Raw genomic sequence first — 25,757 nt, 5'->3', positions numbered from 1 at the left:
TTCGACAACCTGTGCAACCAATCGGGGTGCGGGGGGCAGACATTCTCAGCTTGGGGTGCACAATCCCATCCCTGAGCTGTCTTTCTGTCATTTCTTCTTGCCTGGTGTCAACTGGTAGGCCCTTCTGCCCTACAGCCGGGTGGGATCCCCACTGGCAGGGAAGGAGACCCTGTGGGACGTGGGGCCCCCATGAGCTGGGGTGCGCGCCCCAGGCTGTGCACCATCCCCTGGTGCTACCCGGTGGGCTCAGGCCTGGCTCCCCAGAGCGAAGCCGTGATGCAGGAGCGGGGAGGAAACACGGATGCACCTATGTCCTGCTCCAGTAAACGGAGGACGAGGAGGGTATTACCACGTTACTGAACCTGGGGGAACGTGACCTGGGGCACAGATGCCAAAGAGCAAGCGTCTGTGCCAATCTACTCATCTCACCCATTTTGTTTAAATGTGAATTTAATTAAACAGAGAGCTGTAGCCACATGTGTGATAACGAAGGAAATGGCCTTATGTCTTAGAGGCCGCCTGTGGCAGCAAGGGGCACACTCAGCACTAGCGTGACGACCTGACCCAGCGGAGGAATTCATGTTTTCTGTTGATACAGCAGCTGGATGCGGCTGGGAGTGCCCAGGTTAGGGACGGGGGGCGGGGAGGGCCTGGGCCCTGGACAGACCCTGCTCAGCACTGAGTCCTGGACAACACAGCCACGTGCAAAAACACACACATAGACAACGCGAAGTCGGTAAAGCTGGGCACAAAGATGGACTGTCTTTCGGGAGTGACAGCCGACTCTGTCTCTCCAGACGTCTGGTCACGAGTCCTGCCCCCCAAGTCATTTCAGGGAAGACAGCAGGTGATGGGTTTGGAAGCAGCTGGAAATCGGATTGTCGGATTGTCACACCGCTGGGCAGGCTAGTGTCCTCTTCTTGGGTGTTTCCAGATTTCCGCCCACAAGACTGTGCTGCTAGCCGGCGGCCCTTGGTTCACAGGGGATGCGAGCTTCTCTTCTCTGCTGGGGTCCCGGACGCCAACTTCTTTGTGGTTGTGGAGTTTGGCTGAGTTTTGCTTTTGCTGACACCCGGCTTCTTCTGTTTCTGGCTGTTGTTTTGAAGGGATTTCAGCCCCAGCATTTTACAATACTTGTTACACTGGTGTAGTGCTTTAAACTGATCGATGAAGGTCATAGAACAGTTGCCTTTAAATCCTTTGTACCTGCGAGTTTGGGTAGAAGGACACATACTTTTTTTAAAAACAGGACACTTCACCAGTTTTAACGGGGACACTAATGGTACATGGAAAATATATTGATTCCCACTCTAGGCAGGAACGGCCCAATGTTTGCCACAGCTATTGACAGGAAAAACAAACCCTGTGGGACTAAGCAAAGGCAAAGACCCACTGGCATGCACAGGACGGGCCAACTGCCTGCGATTACACAAGTGTTCTAGATGCTTATGGTTCCAATAAAACAAAATATCATTGCCCTTTTATGTTTAATCATGGGGACTAGTGCTGGACCATCTTAATAAAAAATTAGATCTCTCGGTGGTCTGAGAGCGATCCCATCCCACCCAGAAGTTCTGAATAAAAGATTCTACAACTCTCTGGGGCTGGAAGAAATTATTTAGGTTAGACCTTTCAATTCATAGTTAGAGGAATGTAGGCCCAGAGACTCTGGCAGCAGCCCAGAAAACAAAGCAAGTTAGTACAAGAGCCAAGTGAGGATGCAGCCCCCTGAGTCTTCTTCTAGAGAAGATCTTGGTCCTGTGTCACCACCCCCTCTGCTCCCCAGCAGGAGAAGAATCTGGGCCTTTGTCACTGGTGGGCTCTAGAAGGGGCTATGCTGACCTGCTTCGGAGTAGTCCGAGGGGTTGCTCCTTTGGGTGGGGACACTGAATACTCAAACTCTAAATGACTGTTTTTTCTCATCCCGATCATAGAAGGTTAGTGTCCTCCTTGAGGGGACAAGGCCCTCAATCTCCCCACCCATCAAGAAAGCTGTTTGATGGGTTGTTGTGAGGATGAAATGAGAAAATCCACATAGACCACCTAGCTCAGTGCATGACATGCAGTACAGACTCAATGAACATTGGCCAAGTTATTAAATGATCAATATTATAACATCCCATCCCGTGGAAGGGATATTGAAGCCAAGACTGAAGGGTGAGGGAGAATGAGGGAGGTATAAATGGGGGAGCGGGGGTGAGCCCGGCACACAGAATGGGGCCGGCACAATTTGTAGGGTCCTGTACAAAATGAAACCAAGGGTTCCTTGTTCAAAAATTATGAAGACTTTTGAGACAACAGTGGAGCATGCATTCATTCAATGAAGCCCAGGGCCCTTTGGAGTGCAGGTCCCGTCGCACCACACAGTTAGCAAGCCCATGAAACTGGCCCTGCTGGGTGAGAGAGAGCTCTGGCCACGTCTGATTAATAGGACCAACGAGAAGTCCGGCCTCTTCCATTTGCTGGTAGAAACCACAAAGATGAACGAACCTGGAATGAACGGGGACCAGGACTGTGTGCTTTTCCCTATGAAATCAGCTCTGTTAGGGGAGTTAAAGGACTTAAAGCTGCTAGGGGAGCAGTTAAGGGAGTTAAAGGTTCCTTTCATCTCTGGGGCCAGAGCATCAGGCAGCAGCTCTATCTGGACAAGTTTGTTACAAATCCCCCCTGCTCCCTCCTCCTCTTCCCTGCGAGGGAACGCTCTACCCCCGGGAGCCCACAGGCCATTTGCTTGTGAAAAATGACTCGGTTTCTAAAAGCCAAGCTCCCTCATTGAAGAAAAAGTCAGCTCGAGACAGGAGTTGAATCCAGCAGCGTAGAAAAAAATCCCACTGCCAGCCGCATCATCTTTACATCTCTATCTTCTGTAGGACACTAGAGAAAGGCTGAAATGTCAGCCCCACTGCATCTCTCTGGTCCCCGAGTGCTTCCCAGCAGGATGCAGCCAGGATGCAAGGCCCCCTGGGCCTGAGTTTGTCAGACCTGATGGAAAGCCCAACCCCATCCTTCTGCTGGAGGGAGGCCTCGCTCCTCATGCAAACTAGGAAGGTCACGGGCAGGGGCAGCCTCCCTGTCTAAAGGCCCTGGAAACACGTCCTGGTCACGTGTCTCAGGCTGCCTGGAGGCTTCTAAACATTCAGACAACATCCAGTCTCTGCAGAGGAAAATCACTAATTCACACTGGGACCTCTCAGAAAATTTGAGAGTCACTTTGTAAGCCCTGCCTGGTGGCCGAGTATGCGATGCCAGGTAACAAGTGAGCCCTTATATAGTGGTACCCAAGCTCTGGAATGGAATAGGCCGAGTGTAGACAAAGGGGCAGGACTTTTGCGCAGCCCAGCAGGGTCTGCCCTCTTGACTAGCCTCTGAGAGCTCAAGCCTCTTTCCAAAATCTGGTCCCTTCTTTTCCTCTATGTCCCTCCTTCTTTAGAGTCCTCATGGAAAGCCAGAGTAGGGCAGCAGGGACTCAGATTGGGCTGATTTTTACTATGGATGGCCGTGGGCTTGCTGAGGCCCTAGAAGGATGGCTGCTTTGCTTGACCTAAGAGCCCCTCTCTCAGCCCCCAGCTCGAGGGCATTTCTGTGAAGCCTTCCCTAACCCTGTCTTCACCACGAGAAGAAATATCTCCAACCTCTTCCCTGCATCTTTAGGAAACTACATCTGCTTCTCAGAATTCAGGGAATGCCTCACATCTCTGCACAGACTGTGATCTCTCCCAGGACACTACCTGAGTCCTGACAGACCTGTCCAGAGGAGGCTCCTCAGCAAAGGTCAAGGAAACAAATGGAACCAGCTCCATCCTCAGAGCTGCTTCACCTTGGCCCAGAGGGTCCCCAGATCGCATTTCTGAACTTCTCTTTCTCTCTGGGTCTAATTTTGGACTCTCAGCTTAGCATGTCACATAATAACGAACTTCCGTCCCTTACCTGTAGAACTTTTCTGGCTACCTAGCATCTACAGAATTAAAAATCTTTCTCTGGGGCACCTGGGTGGCTCAGTTGGTTTAGTGTCCGACTCTTGGTTTAGGCTCAGGTTGGGATCTCATGGTCATGAGCTCCAGCCCCACGTTGGGCCCCCCTCCCCACTCAGTACAGAGTCTGCTTCAGATTCTCTCTCTCCCCCTCTCCTCTTGTGTATGCTCTCTCTCAAAATAAATAAATGAAATCTTAAAAAAAATATCCTTCTCCTTTCTCAGTTTGGTTTTGGTCTCAGTCAGGGATGCTGGGTTTCTGTCATGATTTCTTATTTTCTCAGACTCACAGCCATAGCTGATGCCTTAAAGGAAAAGAGGGCAACATCCTTTGTATTTCTCGATCAATTAACCCAGAATGTTTCCAAGGACACAAAGCTCTCCTGGAACATCAAGCAATGGGCAACACACTGCCTGTGGTCCACCTGGCATGCCATTGTGCCATCTGCCACCATCAGGAGTAGACGGTGAATCTCAAGGAGCCTGACATCTCACCAGCATTATCCCCACTGCACTCATCTCTGTTGTGTTTGTTAGACGGATGTACTAGGGCGAACGGTGTCCCTTCCAAGAGGCATATCCTTCCTGGAACCTCAGAACATATCCTTATTTGGAAATAGTGTCGATGTCTTATAGATGTAATTAAAATGAGGTGAAGCTGGAGTAGAGTAGGTCCTTAACCCAATATTACTGGTGTCTGTGCAAGAAGGGGAGAAAAGATACTGATACACAGGGAGAAAGATCACATGATGACAGGCTGGGAATGACCTTGGGAAGCCTGGAGAGAGGCATGGGGCACATTCTCTCTCCTGGTTCTCCAGAAGGAAACTACTCTGCTGACACCTACCTGAACCTTGGGTTTCTGGCCTTCCAGAATGTGAGAGAATATATCTGTGTTGTTTCAAGCCACTAGTTTGTTCCAGAAGTAGAACCATAAATTCATTCCACTGGACATCAGCCAATGGGATCTTTTCTTGAATATCTTTCCCCTCAGATGAGAGTGGTGCATGCAAATTACCCAGGGATCTTGTTCAAACAATGGTTTGGGCTCAGTAGGTCCGGGGTGGGGTCTGAGAGCCTGCATCTCCATGGAGCTCTGGGGTGGGTGGGGGATGCTGAGGCCACTGGTCCAGGAATCCCACCTGGAGGAGCCAGGAGATGAACTAAAGTGTGATGACCTCAAGTCATCCTTACTGACCTTGGAGACATTTTTATATTTAAATCGGAACACAGGCATATCATTTGTTCATGAAATTTATGTCGTACGGCATCCTGAAGCCTGTTTCTGGAGGAGCTAGGAAGCGCTCTATTTCACAATCCTGCCCCGACTCAGCACAGATTTATTCAGCACTCACTATGTGCTGGCAGCCTTGCTAGGCTGATTTTTTGCTAAAAAACGATTCCTCTTTTTCTCTCATCCTCATAATCAGACTCATACAGAAACCGCCAGCTGATGGCACGGCCGGCTCCTCTCTCGGCTCATCACGGCTTCCCTGTGCCGTGTGTGGCTTCCAAACACACCTGGGAGGGGAAGCGGGTAGAGCCAAGCAGCAGGAACTTCCAGATCTGGCTGTGGTGAGCAAATTAAGGTTTCTGTCTGGCTTCACAAGGGACCCGTTAAAGAAAACTTCATAGGGCAAGAAAAAGCAGTAGGGGATCCCCATACTTCGGGTAATCTTTTTAGAAGCAAGCCAGAGGCTATTTATAACAGAAATGTCAGTTTGATATCCCTTCTGAAGAAACTTTTAATTTATAGGGACACAGAATTCAGGTTGAGGTTGGGGGTGAGGAATTGGAATAAACCTCTAGTTTTGGGAGGAGTGTGTACAATAAAGCCAGGGCTGGATTTATGAACAGATAGAACAGATTCATGCCTACATGTACTAAAGGAGGGGCCGGGGAAGCCCCCCACTTGAACCACCTGGTAATTCCTGCAGTTCCATCAATACCCTCCATTTCTTCCTTTGTTTATTCACTGGGCACAGCTAGAGGGCAGACATGCCAGGGGGACCCCAAAGGATCAATAAGGCGCGTGGCCCTTTTCGGGAAGCTGCCCATCTTGTAGGAAAGACAGACACATTAACAAATAATTGCATTTTGCTGTGATAAATAGCTAATGAGGATCCTGAGAGATGGGGCTTTTCCCAGCACGTGGTGGGTCCTGAGGAGGACTCACAGGACGGATGGCTTAGGGTTCATGGGGCAGAGGGCCCGGCACAGGCAAAGGTTCAGACAACGTTCTGAGGAGGGATGAGGCCAGAGGACATTTGCGGGAGGCTTCAGGAGCCGCGCTATGTGATTGTCCTTGTGGGTCAGCATTTCCCAAAATATGTTCCAAGGAGCAAGAATCCCACAAGATGCTTTGAACGAAAAATCATCCTGTGGTTTTAAGAACCGCGATCAAGGCTCTACGATCTCTCTCCCTCCCCCTTGGGCCTTGGAATCACCCACCGGCTCTTTAAACACCTAATGACGGCCCACCCTAAGGAAATCTCCTGCACTTCTCTGACCCAGGGTTCCCCAAGGTTATTTGGCAACAGGAATCTGGTTTTCACACAATCCTTCTGAAAGATGCCTCTGTGAGAGTCCACCGAGCTCTTGGGGTGGGGATGCCGCGAGGTAATCAAAACTGCCTTTTCTGGATGAGTTGTACTCTGAGGCTGTCTGCGAGCTGATCCTCCTCCCTTTGGAGAGCTCTCCTCCCCGCCCCCAACCCCTGCAAGGGCCCTGGGACCCTGGTCCAGCCGCCACCACCTCACCCCAGACCATGCTGTCCCTCTCCCACACCACCCCCGGGTAAGACGGATCACGGTCACCCAGCTGCTCCAGGGCTCCATGTCCCAGGAACTTCCCTTGGCCAACAGCCCACCCCCTGTCCGGCTGTGTCCCCGCCACCCCCGGCTCCTCCCTCAGGCCCCAGCCTGAGCAGTAGCCCAGAAGCCTCCATGGAAACCGGCCCTGGCACCTTCTTCCCTGACATCCGCCCAGGCTGGAAAAAAAAAAAAAAAAAAAAAAAGGCAGAATCATAAAAAGAGGAGGGCAAAAGCAGCCCACGAGTCCGGTTCTCTGGTTCTGCTGGCAAGGCCATTCTAGAGGGAGCACCAAGCATCTACGACTGTCCCCACTCTTGAGGCCATGTGGCCCATCCCCACATATGCCAGAAGCGCGCAGTCCTCTCCGTAATATCTGGAACATACACTGAAGTCAGGACACAGAGGGCCGAGGAGGGGAGCCTGGAGACCCTAAAACAGGCAGTCCGAGAGCCAGAGCCCAGCCGTGTGATTCCCAAGGCTGCCCCCCTCCTGAATTTTAGCTGCAGAGGGAGGAGCTACCTTCTAGCTTCTTCCAGACGTTTTCTTGTCTTCTATTGACGCACCTGTCGAGTCTGTGGCATCTCTGTGGCGCGTCCCCTCTTCCATCCCTCTAACCTGGCTCCACTGCACTTTGCTTGGACCTTCCTCAAGGCACGGATACCTTCTTTCTGGATGGTTCTGGCCCTCATCCCGCCTGTGCTCTGGGCGCCCCGTCCCCCTCATCGTGCATTTCCCTCCTCCTGCCTCCCAGGCTGTCCTGAAGGGGCCCGTCTAGAACCCGGCAATCTCTCCAGATGTTCTTTCATCTATGAAGCTGGACGACAAATGACAAGGAGCCTGGCTGTGGGTCCCTCAGGTCCCGGGGGCGCTGGGCCGGGGGTAGCGCCGAGCAATGGGGAGAACACGGCTCCAACTGTAGTCACTTGGACAAAGTGTCCTTTGCAAACCTTTTGGGCACAGCCCAGGAGACTGCCGTGCTTTTCCCACTCGGTGGAGGGGGTATGTCCTTGCTGACGCGTGGGCCCAGGGGACTCTGACCACATGCCAGAGAACAGTGCTGGTGGCGCCAGCCGGCCTTGCCAAAATTATGAAAAAGGTAAATGCTCCCTTCATGGGCCTCCAGACCTCCTCGGTGGCCAAGAGTGGCCAAGCACAGCAGCCCCTGGCCAGCCCGCTCTCCGCGTAATGGCTCGATCAGATTAAAATGGGATGCAGGCTGCCTTCCAGGGCAGATGCCAGTGGGGCCAGTGGGAGAAAGCCGACAGCTTAGGGGGTAAAGTGTCTTCCTCTGGTCCCTTAGGCCTCAGAGAGGGGCCTCCGAAGCCTGCAGTGGCAAGTCGGCTAGAAAGTGTGGGTTCTGCTGCGAGAAGCACTTACAGGATGTCAGGAAATTCTGTGCCCAGGTCCCTTTGTTTCTTCCCCTCCTGGCAGATTCATGCATTAAGGAGTCCGCCTGGAGTCACCATGCACACACACACACACACACGCACACACACAGAACACGCACACACATGTGCACCCAAGCCTGTTGTAGGACTGTGTATCTTGAATACAAATCCTTCTTTGTCTCCACAAGCCTTGGCCTCTCTTGGGGCACAGCGGGGTCTCCGACTCGTGACCGCCCGTGGGCACACAGGCCCCAGGGTGGGCTGATCTCGGCAGCGAGGGCAGCCCATCTTCTGGAGCTCGGCTTGCCTGCATGTGAGAGTCTATTTCAATCTCTCCTCTTTTCATGGCTGGTAGGATGCGAGCTGGACACACACCAGCAGAGCCTCTTTCTCGGGGCGCTCGTCCTTACCAGGCTCCTGCCTTGACATTTGGGTCGCTATCGCCTCACCTTTGCCCTTCTGCATGGAGCAGGCCCTTTGGCATTCTGTCCAGGGTCTCCTGGATTTGGTTTCCGTGTCAGGGACCTTGGACATCGCCATGCATCTCACGGCTTCTTCTTTCTTTTGAGTGTAGAAACGTGATGCTGGCCGATGGCCACCCTGAGGACTGTCCTTTGGGACTATTCGTATGACACCTGCTTTGGTCCAGTGCTTACGGACTGTGAAGAAATCTGCTCAGGGCTCTTCTTTATTTTACTTTAATCCAGCAACATAAAATGTAGGGGTTTTTTTTTGTTTGTTTTTGGTTTGGGTTTTTTTTTGTTTTGTTTTGTTTTTTTGGTTTTTTGTTGAGACTATAAAGGGAAAACGTATTGGCTCTGGTGCCCTCTGGTGGCTAATCACAATCACGCCATCTCCCCAGAAACTCCACTGCTGGCTGGGGAGGGGCCTGTGTTTGCAGGACCTACTGCGACACCTGCCCCTCTGCTCCCCTGCACGCATGGGTTTACACCGGTTTTGGTTTGGTGACGTTAAATTGCTAAATCTCCAGTTATAGAAGTAGGCATTTCTCCTTTTTCCCCCTTCAAAGAACTCTAAATGGCCAAGCAATTTCAAATTGGAAAAATATTCAGCTGTCCCGTCAGTATCTTGGGTCTGCCTAGAAAATGGGTTGCTAGAAGTTGTAACAGTGCTATTTGCCATGCTTCGTGACTTGAAGTTTTTGCACTCACCACTGCTGAAAGATTATGGGTACCGAGGTACAGGTGATGTGTTTCCAGACCTATTCCTATTTCTGGCTCCCAGGAGAAATATGACATACTTCTGCTTTTTTTTTTTTTTTGAATTTTTTTTTTAATTTTTATTTATTTATGATAGTCACACAGAGAGAGAGAGAGAGAGGCAGAGACATAGGCAGAGGGAGAAGCAGGCTCCATGCACCGGGAGCCCGATGTGGGATTCGATCCCGGTCTCCAGGATCCTGCCCTGGGCCAAAGGCAGGCGCCAAATCGCTGCGCCACCCAGGGATCCCGACATACTTCTGCTTTAAGGATCATTTACATTTGAGTTTCTTTTCAAATTTCTTCTTGTGATTTAGTTCTAGTTTCAAAAGTATTGTGGTCTGAAAATATGCAGGGGACAATCCCAATCTTTAGGTATCCATTGAGGCCTGATTTGTGACCCAGTATGTGGTCTATTCTGGAGAAAGTTCCACGGGCACTTGCAGGCAAAGTTGCATCAAAACAAGTAAGTCCTGACAGCCCCTATTTTATTTCATGAGATTGTAAATAACTGCCCTCAACATAGTAACATACCCTCTGCCTTCACTAAACAAGAGGACGGGACAGGTTGCACTTACTGGAATGTCAGCAGCCAGTTATATGGAGCAGGTTGAGACAAAAGGGGAATATTTTCTTTCGGTGACACAATAGCTTCTCTTCCTGCAAAAGATCCTGACCACTGCTGACCGGAAAAGGCGGGCCCTAAATCTGGGAGATCTTTTTCTTGCTGGTTTAAACAATGCAATGCAGTGTTTATTATTTTTTTTAAATGTTTGGGTTTTTTTCAGTAATCTCTATGCCCAAGGTGGGTCTTGAACTCACAACCCCAAGATCAAGAGTCACATGCCTTTCACACTGAGCCAGCCAGGAGCCCTGTTTAGTAGCAGTAGTAAAGTAAGTCAGATTGGCCTCCAGTGCTTTTCCCATCATCCATGCCTTGTGTTCTTTCTAATGTGGTTAAAAGACCGTGTGTAATGCTGCCTACATGGAACATTGCTTTTTAGGATGGTGCCCCTTCCCCAGGCTCCTCCCTCTCCAGCAGATGAACTAAGCCCCCCTGGGATGCTTGCTAAGAGTTAAGAGACAGTGCGTAATGGACGCTTGGCCATCAATCCTCTCTCCTGCTCTCCTGAAGCCCTCTGGCATCTACAGTGCTCCCCAGTCTTCTCTCCCCCGCCTACGATCCTCCCCACCTGGACTCTCTCAGCCCCGTCTTCGAGCTGCCCTTGAACCAGAACCCTTTCTCAGGCTCTCCCCTTTTGAGCTCCATGTGGCAGCTCTGGCTTTCACTGGAGAGTCTCTTCAGCTGATTCTCAGCTCCGGACATGGAGGCTCTGCCCTTGGCTCAGGGGTGCCTTCTTTCACACAGCGCCTGCCTGCAGGCGGCATGGCCATTTCTCGTCAACTCTTGCTCCTCACTTGGAAAGAAGGCTGCACATGGTTGTTGGTTCTCAATCCAGAGCAGAGGGTTCCCAGGGGCCTCCGAAGGGCTCTCTCAACCACTCCTTACTTTCCAATCCAGGGTTCTCCCTTCTAGCACCTTTTTAAACTGAGCTTCTAAGAAATGCTTCTTTGGGGGGAAAATTGTGACTTGGGAAAAGTTTAAGGAAAAGCTTTTTAAAAACAATGGACATAAATAAATAAGTAAATAAATAAATAAATAAATAAGTAAAAACAATGGACAAGATGATCTAATATCCTTTCCAAAACTCTCAGATGCTTCAGAACTCCCTTCTCTCCCCATCTCCTCCTCTCTGACCACTGCTGGGGAGGAAAAGCCGTAAGTAACACTTTATAGACAACATTTTGCACTGGGCTCCAGCCATCTGCTCTTCTAATGGGTCTTGGGCAGCTGTCCCAGGCCAGACAAGTTACATTAAAGCTGAGAACAAAACCAAGGGATTGGATTTCTTTTCAAATTAGGAGAAAAAATGTGCAGTGAGTTCCCGGAAACTGTTAAGATGTTCTTAAAAGATATCTTAAATAATCATGCTCTTACATTTGTCTTAGTTTTTGAAGCTTCTTGGGCAGGTTTCTGTTTTGTTTTGGTAGAAAGTTGTTCTGAAGAATGGTATGAATTTTGCCCAGTCTGGTGTCAGGCTGAGGCAAGAGGAGGAAAGGAAACCGATATTTATTACCGCGTGCATACTGAGCTTCAGGGCCTGGAGGCAGATTAACGGGGCAGGGGGGATCCTCAAGACAGCCCTCTGTGTCCCCATTCTGTGGATAAGTGGCTTCCAGAACGTAAAGCCATGTGACCAGGGGCGCCTGGGTGGCCCAGTCATTAGGCTTCCACTTTTTGGCACCTGCTCGGCTCATGATCTCAGGCTGTGGGATGGAGCCCCGTGTTGGGCTCTGTGCTGCGCAGGGAGTCGGCTTGGCCCCCTCCCTCCTCCTGTGCTCCTCCCTTTGCTCACATGCTCGCTCCACTCTCTCTCTCTCTCAAATAAATAAATAAAATCATTAAAAAAAAGTTTTTTGAAGTCGCATGACCCCATAGCTGGTAAGATGAGAACCCAGCATTCAAAGCAGGTAGGCTTGATGCTGAATTTGCTCTGAACCATGGAGAACATGGGAATCTGCCTTACTGGGGAAATGTTTCTGAGGTCCAGAGAAATCCCTTCATAAAGAGCAGCACCATATAATTTATTTCCTAAGTGGAGAACATTGTGCAGGACAAATGACTAACTAGACGGAGGCCAGGACAGCAGGCATGAAATGGCACCGTCCTGCACACACCGGGATGCACCCTCACCCACCTCACGGGCCACACTAGTGCCTGTAACGCAAGAGGCCAGGCTGCCCCGGGAGAGTCCGAAGTAAAGGCACGAGGGGTGGCTCAGTGGTTGAGCGTCTGCCTTTGGCCCAGGGTGTGACCCCGGGGGTCCTGGGATCAAGTCCCACATCAGGTTCCCTGTGGGGAGCCTGCTTTTCCCTCTGCCTGTGTCTCTGCCTCTCTGTGTGTCCCTCTCAAGAATAAATAAATAAATTTTTTAAAAAAGAAGAGGAAGAAGTGAAGGGCACAAGCAAAGTTTGAACCCAAGTCTCCCTCTACAGCCCGTTCTCCCCACCACATCGTGCCCCTCCTGACGTGCTCTCTTTACAAGCCCAAGGCCACAACCAAACTTCTGGGCTCATCTGACTTAGGGGGCTCCCATCAGCACCGCCGACGGAGCGCGGAGAGAATCCCAACACAAAACTGCATTATGCTGAGCCGCTTTTGAGAAGGAAACTATCCAAGCTGCATCTTACTTCGAAACCCAAACCAGAAGCGCTGCAGAGTCTGTGAGAACTCTGAATCACAGTCAACGATCTGGAGGTCACAAAGCCCCTTTTCTACTTCTTTCATATCCCCCCTGCGTTTCTCTCATGCTGCTTTGCTAACGTGGGAATGGGTATACCTGTTGGAAGCAGAGCTCTGATGCCCGTGGTCTGAAACCACCAGAAAGCTCCCACGGATAAGTCCTCAGCAGTCATAGGACAGAAAGCTGTATCCATCCCGACTTTTGTTTTCTGTATTTCTGATGCTTTGACATCTTGGGTCTTGCTCACCCTGGAGAGAGCGCCCTTCCCAGGGCTAGCCAGGTCCTGGAGATGGCAAATGACTGGCCTTCATATGCACACTAACCAGTCCAAAGCCAGTTCCCACCACCTCCTCTCCTGGGGTCTCACACCTGCCCTGATGCACCAGGGCCAGACCACGAGGGCAGCCTCTCCACCCCAGAGCCTGCTGCCATTTTCCAAACTAGCCAATTCCAAGCTGGCTCTCCCTGCCTCACCCATTCCTTCCCTTGAAAACCAAATATAAGTTGTTGCTCGCATTTCCCCACACTCCTCTGCCCCCGCAATGACCTACGTGGTGCTTCTCTACGTGGACCCCACGGCCTGGCCCTCTTGGGAACCATGAGCAACAAACCCTTCTCAGTGGCTATTGTCTCCTCTTCGATCCAGAAAAGCATTGGCCTCCCTACACCTGAACAATAGCAAAACAGAAGCCATCCATCCCTTCTAAAACTCATCTCTCCCTCGCTTCGTCCTCATAACAGACCGTCTTAGTACACGGGAACGGCAGTGGGCAAATGCAGTGGCAGCTCCAACGCAGAACTTCATGCTCACCAAGAACCACAGATTGCCTGCTTTCTCCTCAGTGGTGGTTCCAGCAAAGAAGAGAGAAGCCACAGTTGTTCAAGAGATAAGTCAGTAAGATGTTACAGGGCCGCCCAGGCAGCGCCCACCTGGCACAAAGCAATACCCGACACCAACGTGGGAAAACAGCCATCACATCCCAAGGGAGCTCACCCCAGCTCCTCCCTAGCCGTTCGCGCCTTGAACCACCTCCAGGGAAATGTGGGAACCGCCCAAAGGACTTTTTGGGATAAGGTGGAATGTTGGAGGGGGGTGGGGGGAACATTGAAAATGTGCAAATTGAATTCAGGACACTCAAATGCCAAAAAAAAAAAAAAAATTAGAAGCTTCTAATAGTGAAGATGTGAAAGGCAGAAAAATGGAATGTTCATAATTAGAAGAAATTCCAATGATGCTGGCATTGCCCCCCACCCTCCATGGCCCTCCTGTTAGTGATTAATCTTGAAATGTGTTTCCAGAGTCCTTGTTTGTTTCAAAGTTAGGAAACAAATGTGTTTCCCTGGGGGAACGAAGTCCATAAATATTTTATATAAGTCAGAAAAGTGAATTGAATTCGTCCCAAGAACATTTGTCATCCGTGGTTAGGACAAGAAATCTACTCCCCGCCCCCTCCCCCCCCCCCCCCCCCCCCCCCCCCCCCCCCCCCCGCATCAGCTTCACAGCAGGTGTTTGGAAGCTCAGGATGGAACGATCTGTGCTGGGGGGTTTTTCTACTCACCCTTTAGCCAGTGTTGCTATGCCAACGTCCGTTAACTTCATTCCTACGCCTATAGGAAGAGAGAGCAGAGATGGGATTTGTGTTACCGGGAAAGCTCCTGGGGAGGCTCTGGCCATCTATTCTCGGGGAAGGGGTAGTGCCAGCCCCACCTTGCTTCCTTTCCTACATCAGCACCCTTCCCTCCCTGCTTTCACCAGCAGAGGCCTCTCTCTATGGGCACCCACAGCCTTTCAGACGTACATCCAGCTCGGTGGGGTGATAATGGGGGCCGGCCGGCCTCTGACGGAGGTCTAGGGGAGTTGTGTCTTATGGGCACCAGCGGTGGAGCCTGATGCCCCAGATGCCCCCAGCCCTTTGTAGCTCAGAAACGACGTCCTCTGTCTGTCTGGCCGCCCTCTCTGCTGGAGGAGGAAGGCCACTAGCTCTACGAACCACTCAGGTTTGTCGCTCGTCCCACCAGCTCTCTGCCTAGAAATGCTCCGACTGGGGCTTCGGTCTACTCCACTTCATCACTGAGTGTGGAAGTCCCTACACCAAGACCGGTGGTGCGGGCGCGGGCCTGGCCAGGGGCTGGGGTGGGAGAGGTCAGCAGCGAGAATGTTCGACATGGCATTTGTTCAGTTCAAAGCCACACTCCAGATACGTGATTTCCCATCTCCCTAGAGTTGGTTTCCCAATTGAGGATGGAAGATTTCCTGGGTTGGCTTTAGGCCTAAGGGAAACACTCCCGAGTTACGTGTCGACTTTTAACCACTGGCCTGAAGATGCTGACACATGGCCCCCATGGTCTAACCCTTTGACACCCACCTTGACCTCTACCCATTATGCCATCGTGGCGGGTGGCCACCAACAGCGAACAACCAAACAGCCACCCGAGCTCCGAGCTCTGGTTCAGCAAAGAGCCGTAGTGCCCCAGAACGAATCCCAAGCACATGGAAGTCTTTTCGCTTCTGCTTCTCCGGCAGGAGCAGGTCTGGGGAGCGACTGAAGAACCCAGGGATACACAGAAAAGGGGAGATCCTTCTGTCTTGCAGGGCGGGGAAGGGCAAGAGTTGCCAGCCCCTGGGGCGGTAGAGGAGAGCCATGCTCTCAGCCTGTCCCCATCTCCCTGTGCATCCTCAGCCTCTTCCAGATTTGGAGGAAGACAGACCTTTCCGACGCCCTGAGTGTGGATGGCTTCTGGCCTTTCCAGACCCTCCTTGCCAGACCACAGCCCAGTTCAGCTCCTGTCTCTCCAGGGTGGTGGCTATGGGTACCGGCTCCAACTCAGGCGGCCTCCTCTGCCTCAGGCTCACTCGTGCAATCCAGTGACAGGCCTTCTGTGGCAGAGCATGGGATCCACATGCTCCCCCCGTGCTACCCCGCTGGCCCGTCAGGCTTGCCTCTTCCTCTCCAGCTCCTAACTCTTGTCCTACCCAGGCCTGGGTTGCTGTGCTCCCCATGGCCGGCAGATGCCCCGCTCATGGAGGGGGTCACAGCACAGAAACCAGTCTAGGCTGTGGATGAAGGAACCAGCATCCTCTCCAAAGCCAACTGAGGTTAGATGTGATGGCAACCTAGCTCCATCCAAGGGTCTCTGCTCTTCCGAGCACTGTTTTCGGAGGCCGGGGAAAGGAACCCTAACGGGTTAATGCTCTGATTCAGCAGCATCTGCCTGGAGCACAGCAAAAATCCAGGCCATGTTGCTATTCAGGCTGGTTAGTCAGACAGAAGCAACGAGCCCTGCTTTTCTGCAGTGCACCTGTGAGCTAAATCAGACCCGGCACTTTGGGTGAGCCAGTGAGCGTTTTAAAAGCCTCGTTCACAGTGGGCAACTAATTCATCTCATTCTTGCAAAGCTGCTAACAACTAGAACATATGCAGAAAGGCTTCATGGAGCCTTTATTACAAGGACTGTGCTTTAAAAAAATAAAAATAAAAAGGCCCCAAATTGTAAAAGCCCTCTTTGGACATCTTGTTTTTTTGTGGAAACTTGTATTTAAAAACCACAGCTCTGAGCTGCATTTTTAGTTCAGCTTTAAAAAGTCATTTGGCAAAAGGTCTTTGACCCTGGGAATTGCTTTTCCTGCCTCTCACAATCATCAGCTATCACTTACGGTTTAGAAAAATAGGATGCAATTTTGAAAAGGAAATTTCTCTGTCTCGGTTTAGTAATTTGCCAGCAGTTCAACCAAGTCTCTATAGGATAATAATTTGAATTCCAGTGTGCTGCAGTGAAGTGGAGTTGGGGGATAACAGTCATCTACAAGTCGTTTCCCATAAAAGGAAGGAAGGAAGGACGCAGCAGCCTCTGGAACTTGCTCTCCAGAGCTTGAGTTCTTGGGTCTTTGGCGTGACGGCTTCTTACAACCCTAGTGGCCTCAGCAGTGGGCAGATCTCAGGGCCAAATCACAGGAGAGGCTTTCACCCCTAGGCTTGCAGAACCCACCACGATCCCATCAACAAGCAGATGCAATGAGAGAGGTGATGGCTTTCAAGAGTCTGAGAAGGTAACCGTTGAGTTTGGGTTGGCTTGATTTTTTCATCCTAATTCTAGTGTCTCCATAAAATTATAAAATGTAGAGGTTCTTTAGAGAAGAATGTGCCATCTTCTACACATCGGTAATGACAATGAAGAGATTTTCCCTAGCATGGTACACCGTGCCAAGATATTAAACAGCACAGAGCATTTACCGAGAGATGTAACATTCCACTAGGCTTGTTTACAAGTGCCTGGAAGCGAAATTAGCTGTGCACGAAGCTCCGGGGTGTTGCTTTTCTATCTAAGAACTATACTTATTGCAAAATTAATTCTGAAGAAGAATAGATGGAGGAGGGAATCCAGATTTACACAGCCGGAGTCTAATTAGAACAGATGACTGTGTGTTAAGACCTTGTGTGTGTGTCCAAGTGCGCGTGCGTGCGTGTGGCAGTGGCTTCTCTTTGGAAAGTGAGCAGATATGGCTGCCTTCAATATGCAGACTGTCCCAAACGGCAAGACTGTAACACCGCACCCTCACGAAGGTCCTCACTGGAAGATTTAGCTTCATCAGACACTTGGAAATCTCTTGCAAATTGGTGAATTTGTGGTTTGGTGGAAAGAGCTTGGGTTTGGGAGTTGGAAACCACAGGGTAGAGTCTTAGACCCCTCTGCCTATCAGCTGAGTGACAGAAGGCCATTAAAGCACTGTCCCTGAGCCTCTGTTTTCTCATCTGTAAAATGGATCCTAATGGCTTCCTTGTAGGGTCATCGTGAAGACCAAACAAGAATTACAGGGAAAAAAATGAATACATACAAAAGGGAGGGCGGGTCTCTCCAAACACTTTTGCAACTCCTTGTGTCTATGTGTATTTCAAAATAAAAAGTTAAAAGAATTGGGGAGCACTTATAATGTGACAGTTCTGTGCTAAATGCTTTCCCCACCTGTGTAACCCTCACGAGAACCCCACGCGTAAAGTACTGAGGCACGGAGAGGGAAGTAATTTGCCCAAGGCTAACAGCTAGGAAGCCGTGGGAACAGAACCTGGAGGCAGGCTAGCCCTTCACCACCAGGCCGGAGACAGAGCTGGAGATCCTCATATGTGACAAGGTCTGACACACAGCAGGCATACAGTTACAGTTCAGATTTTTCTTCACAGTATGATTATTTGGAAAGGAAGAGGAAAAGGAAAACCCTTGTGGTAGAAACTACTGGCGCCCCGCCCACTGCCCTCACCCTAACCGCTTCCGTGCACACAGGCTCCACCTCACTGTGCTACCAACATTTCTTGCCTGAGAACTTTCTCTGATCGCAGGAGCCTGCTTTGCTCAGCTTGGCTCACCTGTGTGCAGGTGGCAAGTGCAGGGGAACTAACACCCCCACCAGGAATAGCCTCCCACTGGTAGCTGAAGGCAGTTGGTGCATCAATACCCCTGCTCCCTCGCTCCTTGGGTGGGATGATTCTGAGAAGTGTGCTCTTCACAGGCTCCCAGTTTCCCCAGCAGGCAGGAGCTCCAGTAACCCACATTATAGGTACCCTACTGCCTGCCTTCCCACTGCCTGTCACAGTTCTCTCACCTACCAGTGTTTCCTGGCATCCCCTCTCCAATATTTGTACCTGAACACTTGTGGGCAGGAAAGGATTAATCAAATAGAGTCAATCCTTGCCTAACTCCTGAGAGGTAACTTCTAAGCCCTGGAGTGACCTGCCCATAAAGAGTGTCTTTATCTGCCTGGGGCCTTGGGTGTGGGGTACCAGCTTGACCTCTGGAGAGGCTAGAGGTGAAGGACCATCTTATGGCCAGTTACGCCTAAGTGACAGACCCCCAATAAAAACTCTGGACACCAAGATTTGGGTGAGCTTCTCTAGAAGGCAGTTCTTCACGCATGCTGCCACGCATCATTGCTGGGAGAAGTAGGTGCTGTCTGCGTGACTCCGCTGTGACAGGACAACTGGAAGTTCCCACCTGAACTCCCCCTGGCTCTGCCCCATGAACCTCTTCCTTTTGCTAATTTGAGTCTGTATCCTTTCACTATAATAAACCATAACCATGAGTGTAAAGGATTTTCTGAGTTTTGTGAGTCTTTCCAGTAAATTAATGAACCAGAAGATAGTCTTAGGGAACCCCAAACTGCATCTTGTCTCGGGGCAGCCTCTATGGGCAACCTGATGATCAAATCCCCTCTTCATATGAGAAACGCATTCCCATCAATTTGTATATAAATTGAAAATGCTGTAAACTAGCCAGGGAAGCTTGAAATCCAACTGTGAAAGACCCTTTCACCTGTGACAAATGAATTATTAGATCTTCATTTATCGTTTGGTATAGCCAGATTTCTCTAGATACTTCTGAATTGCACCTGTTGAGGATATAATAATAAAGCCAATCTTCAGTTACCTACGGTAAGAGGCAGGCATTCTTGGCGCGAGTCATTAAAGTGTACTTTATTACTCTGTCTGGCTGGTCATTTCAGGCTCCTCTGTCAGACCTTGTTTCTGATGAGACATCGGTAACACTTTCTGCTGATAAAGATGCTTAAGAGCATCCAGCAGATCTCTCCCTCTCCTCCCATCCACATCCCTAGGAACATTCCAGGCCCACAGCATCCCTGGATCCCAGGTCAGGCTGCTCTCCTCACCCTGCATGTCCGTGACCAGGAGGCAGCCACTTGTCTTCTGGTACACCCAGTGCTGGAAGGTACAACACTTCTGACCAGCCTCTGATTCTCTTCTCAAGAAGTTTATTTCCTTCCCATCCCTGATGGAATACTTCACAAATTCTCCAATCAGCTCCTCCTCCACTGTTGCATAAGGGATGTTGTTCTCAGGTCGGTGGATTAGAAAAATAGGAATTATCCTGGAAGGGAAGACAGCATGGGCACACATCACATTCTCACCTGGAAATAGAGACCAGGGGCATTCTTTCTTCACTTGGGGTAGCAGGGAGCTGCAGAACAAATCCCCGGATTCCATTAGACGCAGGCTGACCTCGACCACAACAATTGTTCATAGGTGAAAAGATATATTTCTGTCTTTCATTTGGGCTTAGAGTTGGTCAGAAACTCTTCCTTGGGATGGAGTTTGATTGCCATGTAGAAATGAATGTTTTCATTACAGTCATATCCCCGTGACCCATTGGCCATTCATCCACCCATCATATGTCCTTCCTTCTTTCCTTCCTTCCTTCCTTCCTTCCTTCCTTCCTTCCTTCCTCCCTTCCTTCCTTTCAGTCAGCAAATAGTCTTTCAGTAGTTGCTATGTCAGATAGTCTTCCAGATGCTATTCCAGAAAACAGTGAAGAAAACAGAGGCTCTGCTCTCAAGGATCTCACATTAAAATGAGGGAGGCAGGCAATAAATAAGTAAATGTAGAGTGCAATGTGCTATGTGAAAAAATAAAGCAGTGGAAAGGTGCTCCATAGCACAGGGGGCAGGGAGGGGCTGCTATTTTACTGAGGGCGGTCAGAGAAGGCCTTGCTAAGCAAGAATGTCTGAGCAGGACCAGTAGAAGGGAGATAGGGACCCATGAGGGTATCTATGGCTCTGAGTAAAAGGACCAACAAAGGGAAAAGGCACTAGGGCAGGAGCATCCTTGGTGTGCTCCAGGAACAGGGAGGGGCCGGTGTGGCTGGAGTAGAGTTAGCAAAGGGGAGGTAAGAGCGGGTGGGTGAGGACAGGGAGGCAACGGGAAGCCAGACCTTGTGGGGTCTTGGAAGGCCATTTGGAAACTCTGCCCTTTGTACCAATTTGGATAGAAAGCCACTGGAGGGTTTTGGACAGAGGAGTGCCACGATCACACACCTGTGTTATGGAAGAGTCTGTCGCTCTGTGAGGAAGGGACTGTGCAGGGGCAGAGGCAGGAAGACCAGGAAACACACTGCACAACAGTGACGGTGTCTCCAGTGGACAAGGGATCACATCCCTTCTTACTGCTTCCAGAAATTTCCTCTTGGTTTCCTTCCTGCTCCACCAGCTACTTCTTTTCCTTCCACATGTTATTCATGCGCTCACAAATTCTTCCACCGTAAGGAAGGGAAAGGTGTTTACACATCAAAATGTCCTAATCTATCTTGAGGCCACCGGCATATTTGGGGCGGTGTCAATGATGCTAATTAGCCCCTGTGTCCCTCACATACACAGGCCCTTTCCAAGTCCCTGCACCAATCTTTATAGTCATAATTTTGTGTTGTTCTCTTTAGAAAGTCCCCAAATTGTTGTGTCACGCAAAACTTGGGTGTACCCCGCCTGAGGGTGCTGCCATTCTGCCCATGTGGACGGCTCACCCGGTTGACCCTCTTCTTCCTTGAGAAGAACTGAAGGGGGCAGAGACTGAGAAAGGAGGCTGGAGAAGAAAGAGAACGCGCAAGTTCCTATAACAAACAGTAACTCACCCCACATTGCCATCTTAGTGGATTTACCGGAAAGGCAATTGTGTATATTCTTTGCATTATGTAAATTGATCTAGAACTTGCCAAGAAATGTCTGTGTACTAAGTAAGTCTGCTAGGCAATTCTTGTCATAGAGCAGAAAGCATTAGACTTCCTATATGATCTGCCCAACACACCACCTCAGGGAGAGAACTTTTCCCCCTTTGTGAGCTGACAGGGTCCATGGAAGCAATAACGCCTTCCTTCTTTCCTCTCCCAGTTTCTACTGATACACAAATGACTGTTTTGTTTGAAACTTCCAGTGTGCCCTGGCATACCTCTTTCTTTTTCCACTTGAACACACACATACGATCTCAACCAGATAAGCAGACCAGCAACCACAAGCTGCAGACACCCAAACAACTGCTTGGGTTAGTACATATTTAGTCAATGAGTAGATAAAAATAATCCATGTTATTTGTCTTTGTGGGGTTCCAGGAAGTGGGTACCATGTCCCTACACTGCTGCTACCCAAGTCACTCTTCTTAGACACAGCATCGTATTTTATTTTCATCATAGGGTGATTGTTTTGTGATATTCTTGTATTCTCTTGTACTTGCTTATTGTTGGGATAATGTAATATCCACGAAGTAGACACTCTTTCTCTTCTATTTAACACGATACATTTATCCAATTCATTTTCTATCCAATTCTTTTCTATTTAATACGATACATTTATTGAATTCATCCATCCGTCCATCTCCCCATCCTTCCATCCCTCTTACCATCCGTCCATCCATACATTGATTTAAAGAATATTTATTAAGGACTCCTGGGTGACTCAGTTGGTTAAGTGTCTGCCTTTGGCTCAGGTCATGATCCCAGGGTCCTGGTATCAAGTCCCATATTAGGCTCCCTACTCAGTGGGGAGTCTGCTTCTCTTTCTCCCTCTGCCCCTCCCACTCTGCTCATGCTCTCTCCCTCACGCTCTGTCTCTCAAGTAAGATAAGAAATAAGTAAGTAAGTAAATAAATAAATAAATAAATAAAATCTTTTTAAAAAAGTATATTTATCAGGTATCTCTCTGTAAGCTTCTGGCAACCTAGTGAGGAACAGGATAGGAGCCATCTGTGTGTGTTCTCATAACTCTCAGCCAAAAAGCTCAGGTGAAATACTTGTCCTATTGGTCTTTCTCATCCTCTCCTCTCTCCAGGTGCTCTAGGTCCACAGCAAACCAGGGGTGATGATACAAGAGAGGATAAACACACTTACTCTGGCACTTCTCCAAAGCCTTCCAGAGGCTGTGCTTCAGCAGCATAGATCTTGGCATAGTGTCTGGCAGTATTTTGGACATAGCATTCCTACATCACCCACACACATGGGAAAAACAAGTGATTAGAAGAAATTCAGAGTTGCCGGGAAGGCTAATCAGATTTCCTGATGTGGGTCAAGCCAATGGATTCCCCTGGTTGGAGGTACAGAAGCAACAATTATTGCATCCTAGAGGTATCTACCTGCAGAGGAGCTCTGAGACCCGAAGGAACTATCCAGGTAAAACTCAAGAGGTTTCTGGGGCCCGATGTGCTGAACTATAAAAGTTCTAGAACTGCATGGCTGAAACTCATCCTGGGCAAAGGGACTGGCCCCATGGCAGGATGCCAGGTAAAGCTCGGGACCTGCAGGGCTGTGAGCTCTCCCATCTAAAGTCCTTCTTCAAGGGTGTAATGAGAGCCTTGGGTAGTGAACATCTCGACAAGACTTAATGGAAAGCAAAATGGACTCTGCTTCCCCCTCTGCAGGGCCTTTCCAAGAGGGAGTCTGGATGTTGGGAGGTTTTCCGGCTGGACCAGATGGCACTAGAAATGGGAAGAATATGCAGTGAAAGAATAGAAAAAAGAAGGGTTGATTTGGAGGTGAAAGGAATACAATTGGCAAAATGCTATACTCAGAAGACGGGCTGCCTTCATGGGCACCAAGTGTCACATGCCATCAGTACATCTGAGACAATCGCAGATGGCTAGTGCTTGACAGCACCCAGGACAGTCATCAAATTCTAACTTATTGGGGATCCCTGGATGGCTCGGCGATTTAGTGCCTTTCTTCTACCCAGGGCATGATCCTGGAGTCCCGGGATCGAGTCCCTCATCGGACTTCCTATGGGGAGCCTGCTTCTCCCTCTGCCTGTGTCTCTCTGCTTCTCTCTCTCTCCGTGTCTCTCATGAACAAATAAATAAAATCTTTTTAAAAATATAACTTATTCATTTTACAGGTAACAGTTTTAGGAGGGCACCTTGTTTGTGAAAAAGCTAGACCCAGCGCTCCTGAAAGCTTGGCGAGTGCTGGTGGTAAGAGTGAAATACGTGGGCCAAAGTGGGAGGAGGGGCAGGGAGGGAAGCCCATGCTCCCTTCTTGCCTCAAGATCTTGTGACTCAATAGCACAGGGAGGCGGGAACTTAGTTGGAGTCTTGGCTCAATCTCCCATCATAGCTTATAGGCTGACATTGACCCAAACTCAGAAAGGCAGGAAAAAGGACAAATGTTGAACCTTCTGAATATATCCTACCCCCCTCCATAAACCAAACCAAACCAATCTAGAAGCTGCTGCCTTGGGAATGCGTGGGAATCCTGGCATCCCACGCAACTTGGAATCTCCACTTTCCATAACATCCTGTGTCCAAGTGGTCCCAAACCTTCAAGAACCTCACGGGGCTCCCTCAGAGTGGAAGTAACCCCAGCCGAGGTCAGAACAGGTGAGGGCCCTCCAGACATAGGCTGAATCCCTCCCATCTGGCTGGCATGAGGGCAAGAAATTGCCCCCAAGAACTTAGCCAGGGTTCCCGGCTTTCGGGGCTTGATCAGGGGCTCCCTTACAACCGCACCCCAAAGGGAGAGACACTCCCAAGAATTCTGAGTCTGACTTTCATCCCAGGCTCTCCCACATCCCTCTCACGCCCCCAGTGACTCTTTAGGGCAGGGGGCCCCACCTGGGCGGCGAGTCTGTAGTTCCTCTGGATGAGCTCAGCGTTGTTCCTGGTCCCGTAGGCAACGGCGTTGTGCACCTTGAGGACACAGGCGTGGCCGGGCTGGAAGACGGGCATGAGGCCCCGCATGACTTTGCTGCGGAAGGCTTTGCGGTGGACCCCTTCTCCAAAATGCAGCTCCTCCGTGGCGATCTGACCGCGCAGGTGGTCCCCAAAGTAGCTGTCGCTGAGGAAGTCTTCCCTGAAGATGAGTTGGCTGAATTCAATCTCTTCACATCCTAAAACACAGCTCACCTTTAGCCCCATGGAATACCCCCCACCCCCCAGCTGCTCCTTGGCTAACGGGCATCCCCACGCAGAAGGCAGAAGGAGAGGGAGAGAGAGAAACCCAAGTGGGCTTTGTGCTGAGCATAGGTTCTGACATGGGGCTCAATCTGAAGACCCTGAGATCATGATCCAAGCTGAAACCAACAGCTGGTCGCCCAACCAACTGTGCCACCCAGGCGCCTCCCAGGCAAATTTTAAGGAAATCATTGTATCATAGGTTTCAGCCTTAGTAGTAGAACCAGGAAAAAAATTAATTTATGGAGAAAAGTATTTTTTAAGTTAAATTTTAAAATTGGATCACAAAACAAAGAAGGGATTCTTTTTATATAACCCAAATCTTCTCAATTCTAGTTACAGGAGTAATTTCATGTTAAAAATTTGGCCCTAATACCACTTAAAGAAAATAAGAAGTATTCTATATGGACACACCAGAGCCCAACAAATATGAGCTATATTTACCCCATTCTGTTTTTCTTCATAATCCCCCAAATTTCTAAAACTCAATTATTCTTAACAGAAAATTGTGAACTGAGTGCTTACAAATGCATCAAATTTAACACAAAAGTTGTTCCAGACTACATGCCTAGAAATAAGAAGGGAAATTTTTTGTATATTACTATATTGGGTATAATTAACAGTCTTATCTATAATTTCCAACAAAATTGGCTCCTTAGCAAAGATAAAACAATGAAAGGGAGAGAAAAATAAATCTTAGGACTTTTCTTTGAAAGCCCTGTGTGCTATCATTAAATTGGGCTAGCTTGTGTTTTACTTGGACCATCATTCATTTTGGGCTTTCCCACAAGCTTGGTTTTATTAGTTTCTTAATTAGAGACCAACTTGTAAAATATTATTTGTTCGTCCTCTGGAGAACTCAGCTAATGAAATGTTTAGTGAGAGGGACTCCTCCAAATAAGAAAGGTGGTAAAGAAGTTGTTTGAAGTTTCTTCACATGAAAGATCAAGGGGACAGGGAGGGAAGTATGGGCTCCCCAGTCCCATGAGACATGAGACTGGACCCCCCAGTCATAGGGGGTCTGATACTGGGAATAGGTGAGGTCATTGGGTCTAGACCCAAGCCCTCTGGTTGGAGTCACAGCGCTACACCTGCAGCACCATTTCCCCCCAGGTGGCCAGCAGCTCATCCCCACTGGGGTCTCATTCCTAACTGGTAAAAACCTAGAAAAATGAGTTTATGTGAACCTGAATATGAGCAGGGTCATAGCAAGTATCTGGAATGTGAGTGCCAAGCAATGCTAAGAAGCTGATGAAACAGAGAAAGCCTTCTGAAAGTCATTTTGTTTTCTTTTCTCTAAGGAGGAAAGACATCTTTTTTTGCATATTTAGACTTCTGGGGAGATGGGGGCA

At 49.5% G+C, this 25,757-nt stretch overlaps 1 protein-coding gene across 6 annotated transcripts in view; it reads right to left on the bottom strand.

Moving 5' to 3' along the window:
- Positions 1-432: 432 nt before the first annotated feature.
- ALPK2 (alpha kinase 2) overlaps positions 433-25,757 on the bottom strand; it is a 115,657-nt gene continuing 90,332 nt past the window's right edge. For 5 of the 6 annotated variants that reach the window (XM_072822321.1, XM_072822337.1, XM_072822327.1 and 2 more), the window contains 5 exons: positions 24,067-24,341; positions 22,355-22,443; positions 19,356-19,573; positions 14,257-14,305; positions 433-1,206 (listed from right to left, as the gene is read on the bottom strand). In XM_072822321.1, coding sequence (XP_072678422.1) covers positions 978-1,206; positions 14,257-14,305; positions 19,356-19,573; positions 22,355-22,443; positions 24,067-24,341 — 860 coding nt within the window. In that variant the 3' untranslated portion in view covers positions 433-977. The remainder of the gene's footprint in view (positions 1,207-14,256; positions 14,306-19,355; positions 19,574-22,354; positions 22,444-24,066; positions 24,342-25,757) is intronic. The other variant, XM_072822363.1, reaches the window with a different exon arrangement.

Source organism: Canis lupus, chromosome 1 (genome assembly GCF_048164855.1).
Source record: "Canis lupus baileyi chromosome 1, mCanLup2.hap1, whole genome shotgun sequence".
Classification (NCBI taxonomy): domain Eukaryota; kingdom Metazoa; phylum Chordata; class Mammalia; order Carnivora; family Canidae; genus Canis; species Canis lupus.
Note: the sequence above shows the minus strand (reverse complement) of the source record. Positions and strands in the feature narration are given on the sequence as shown.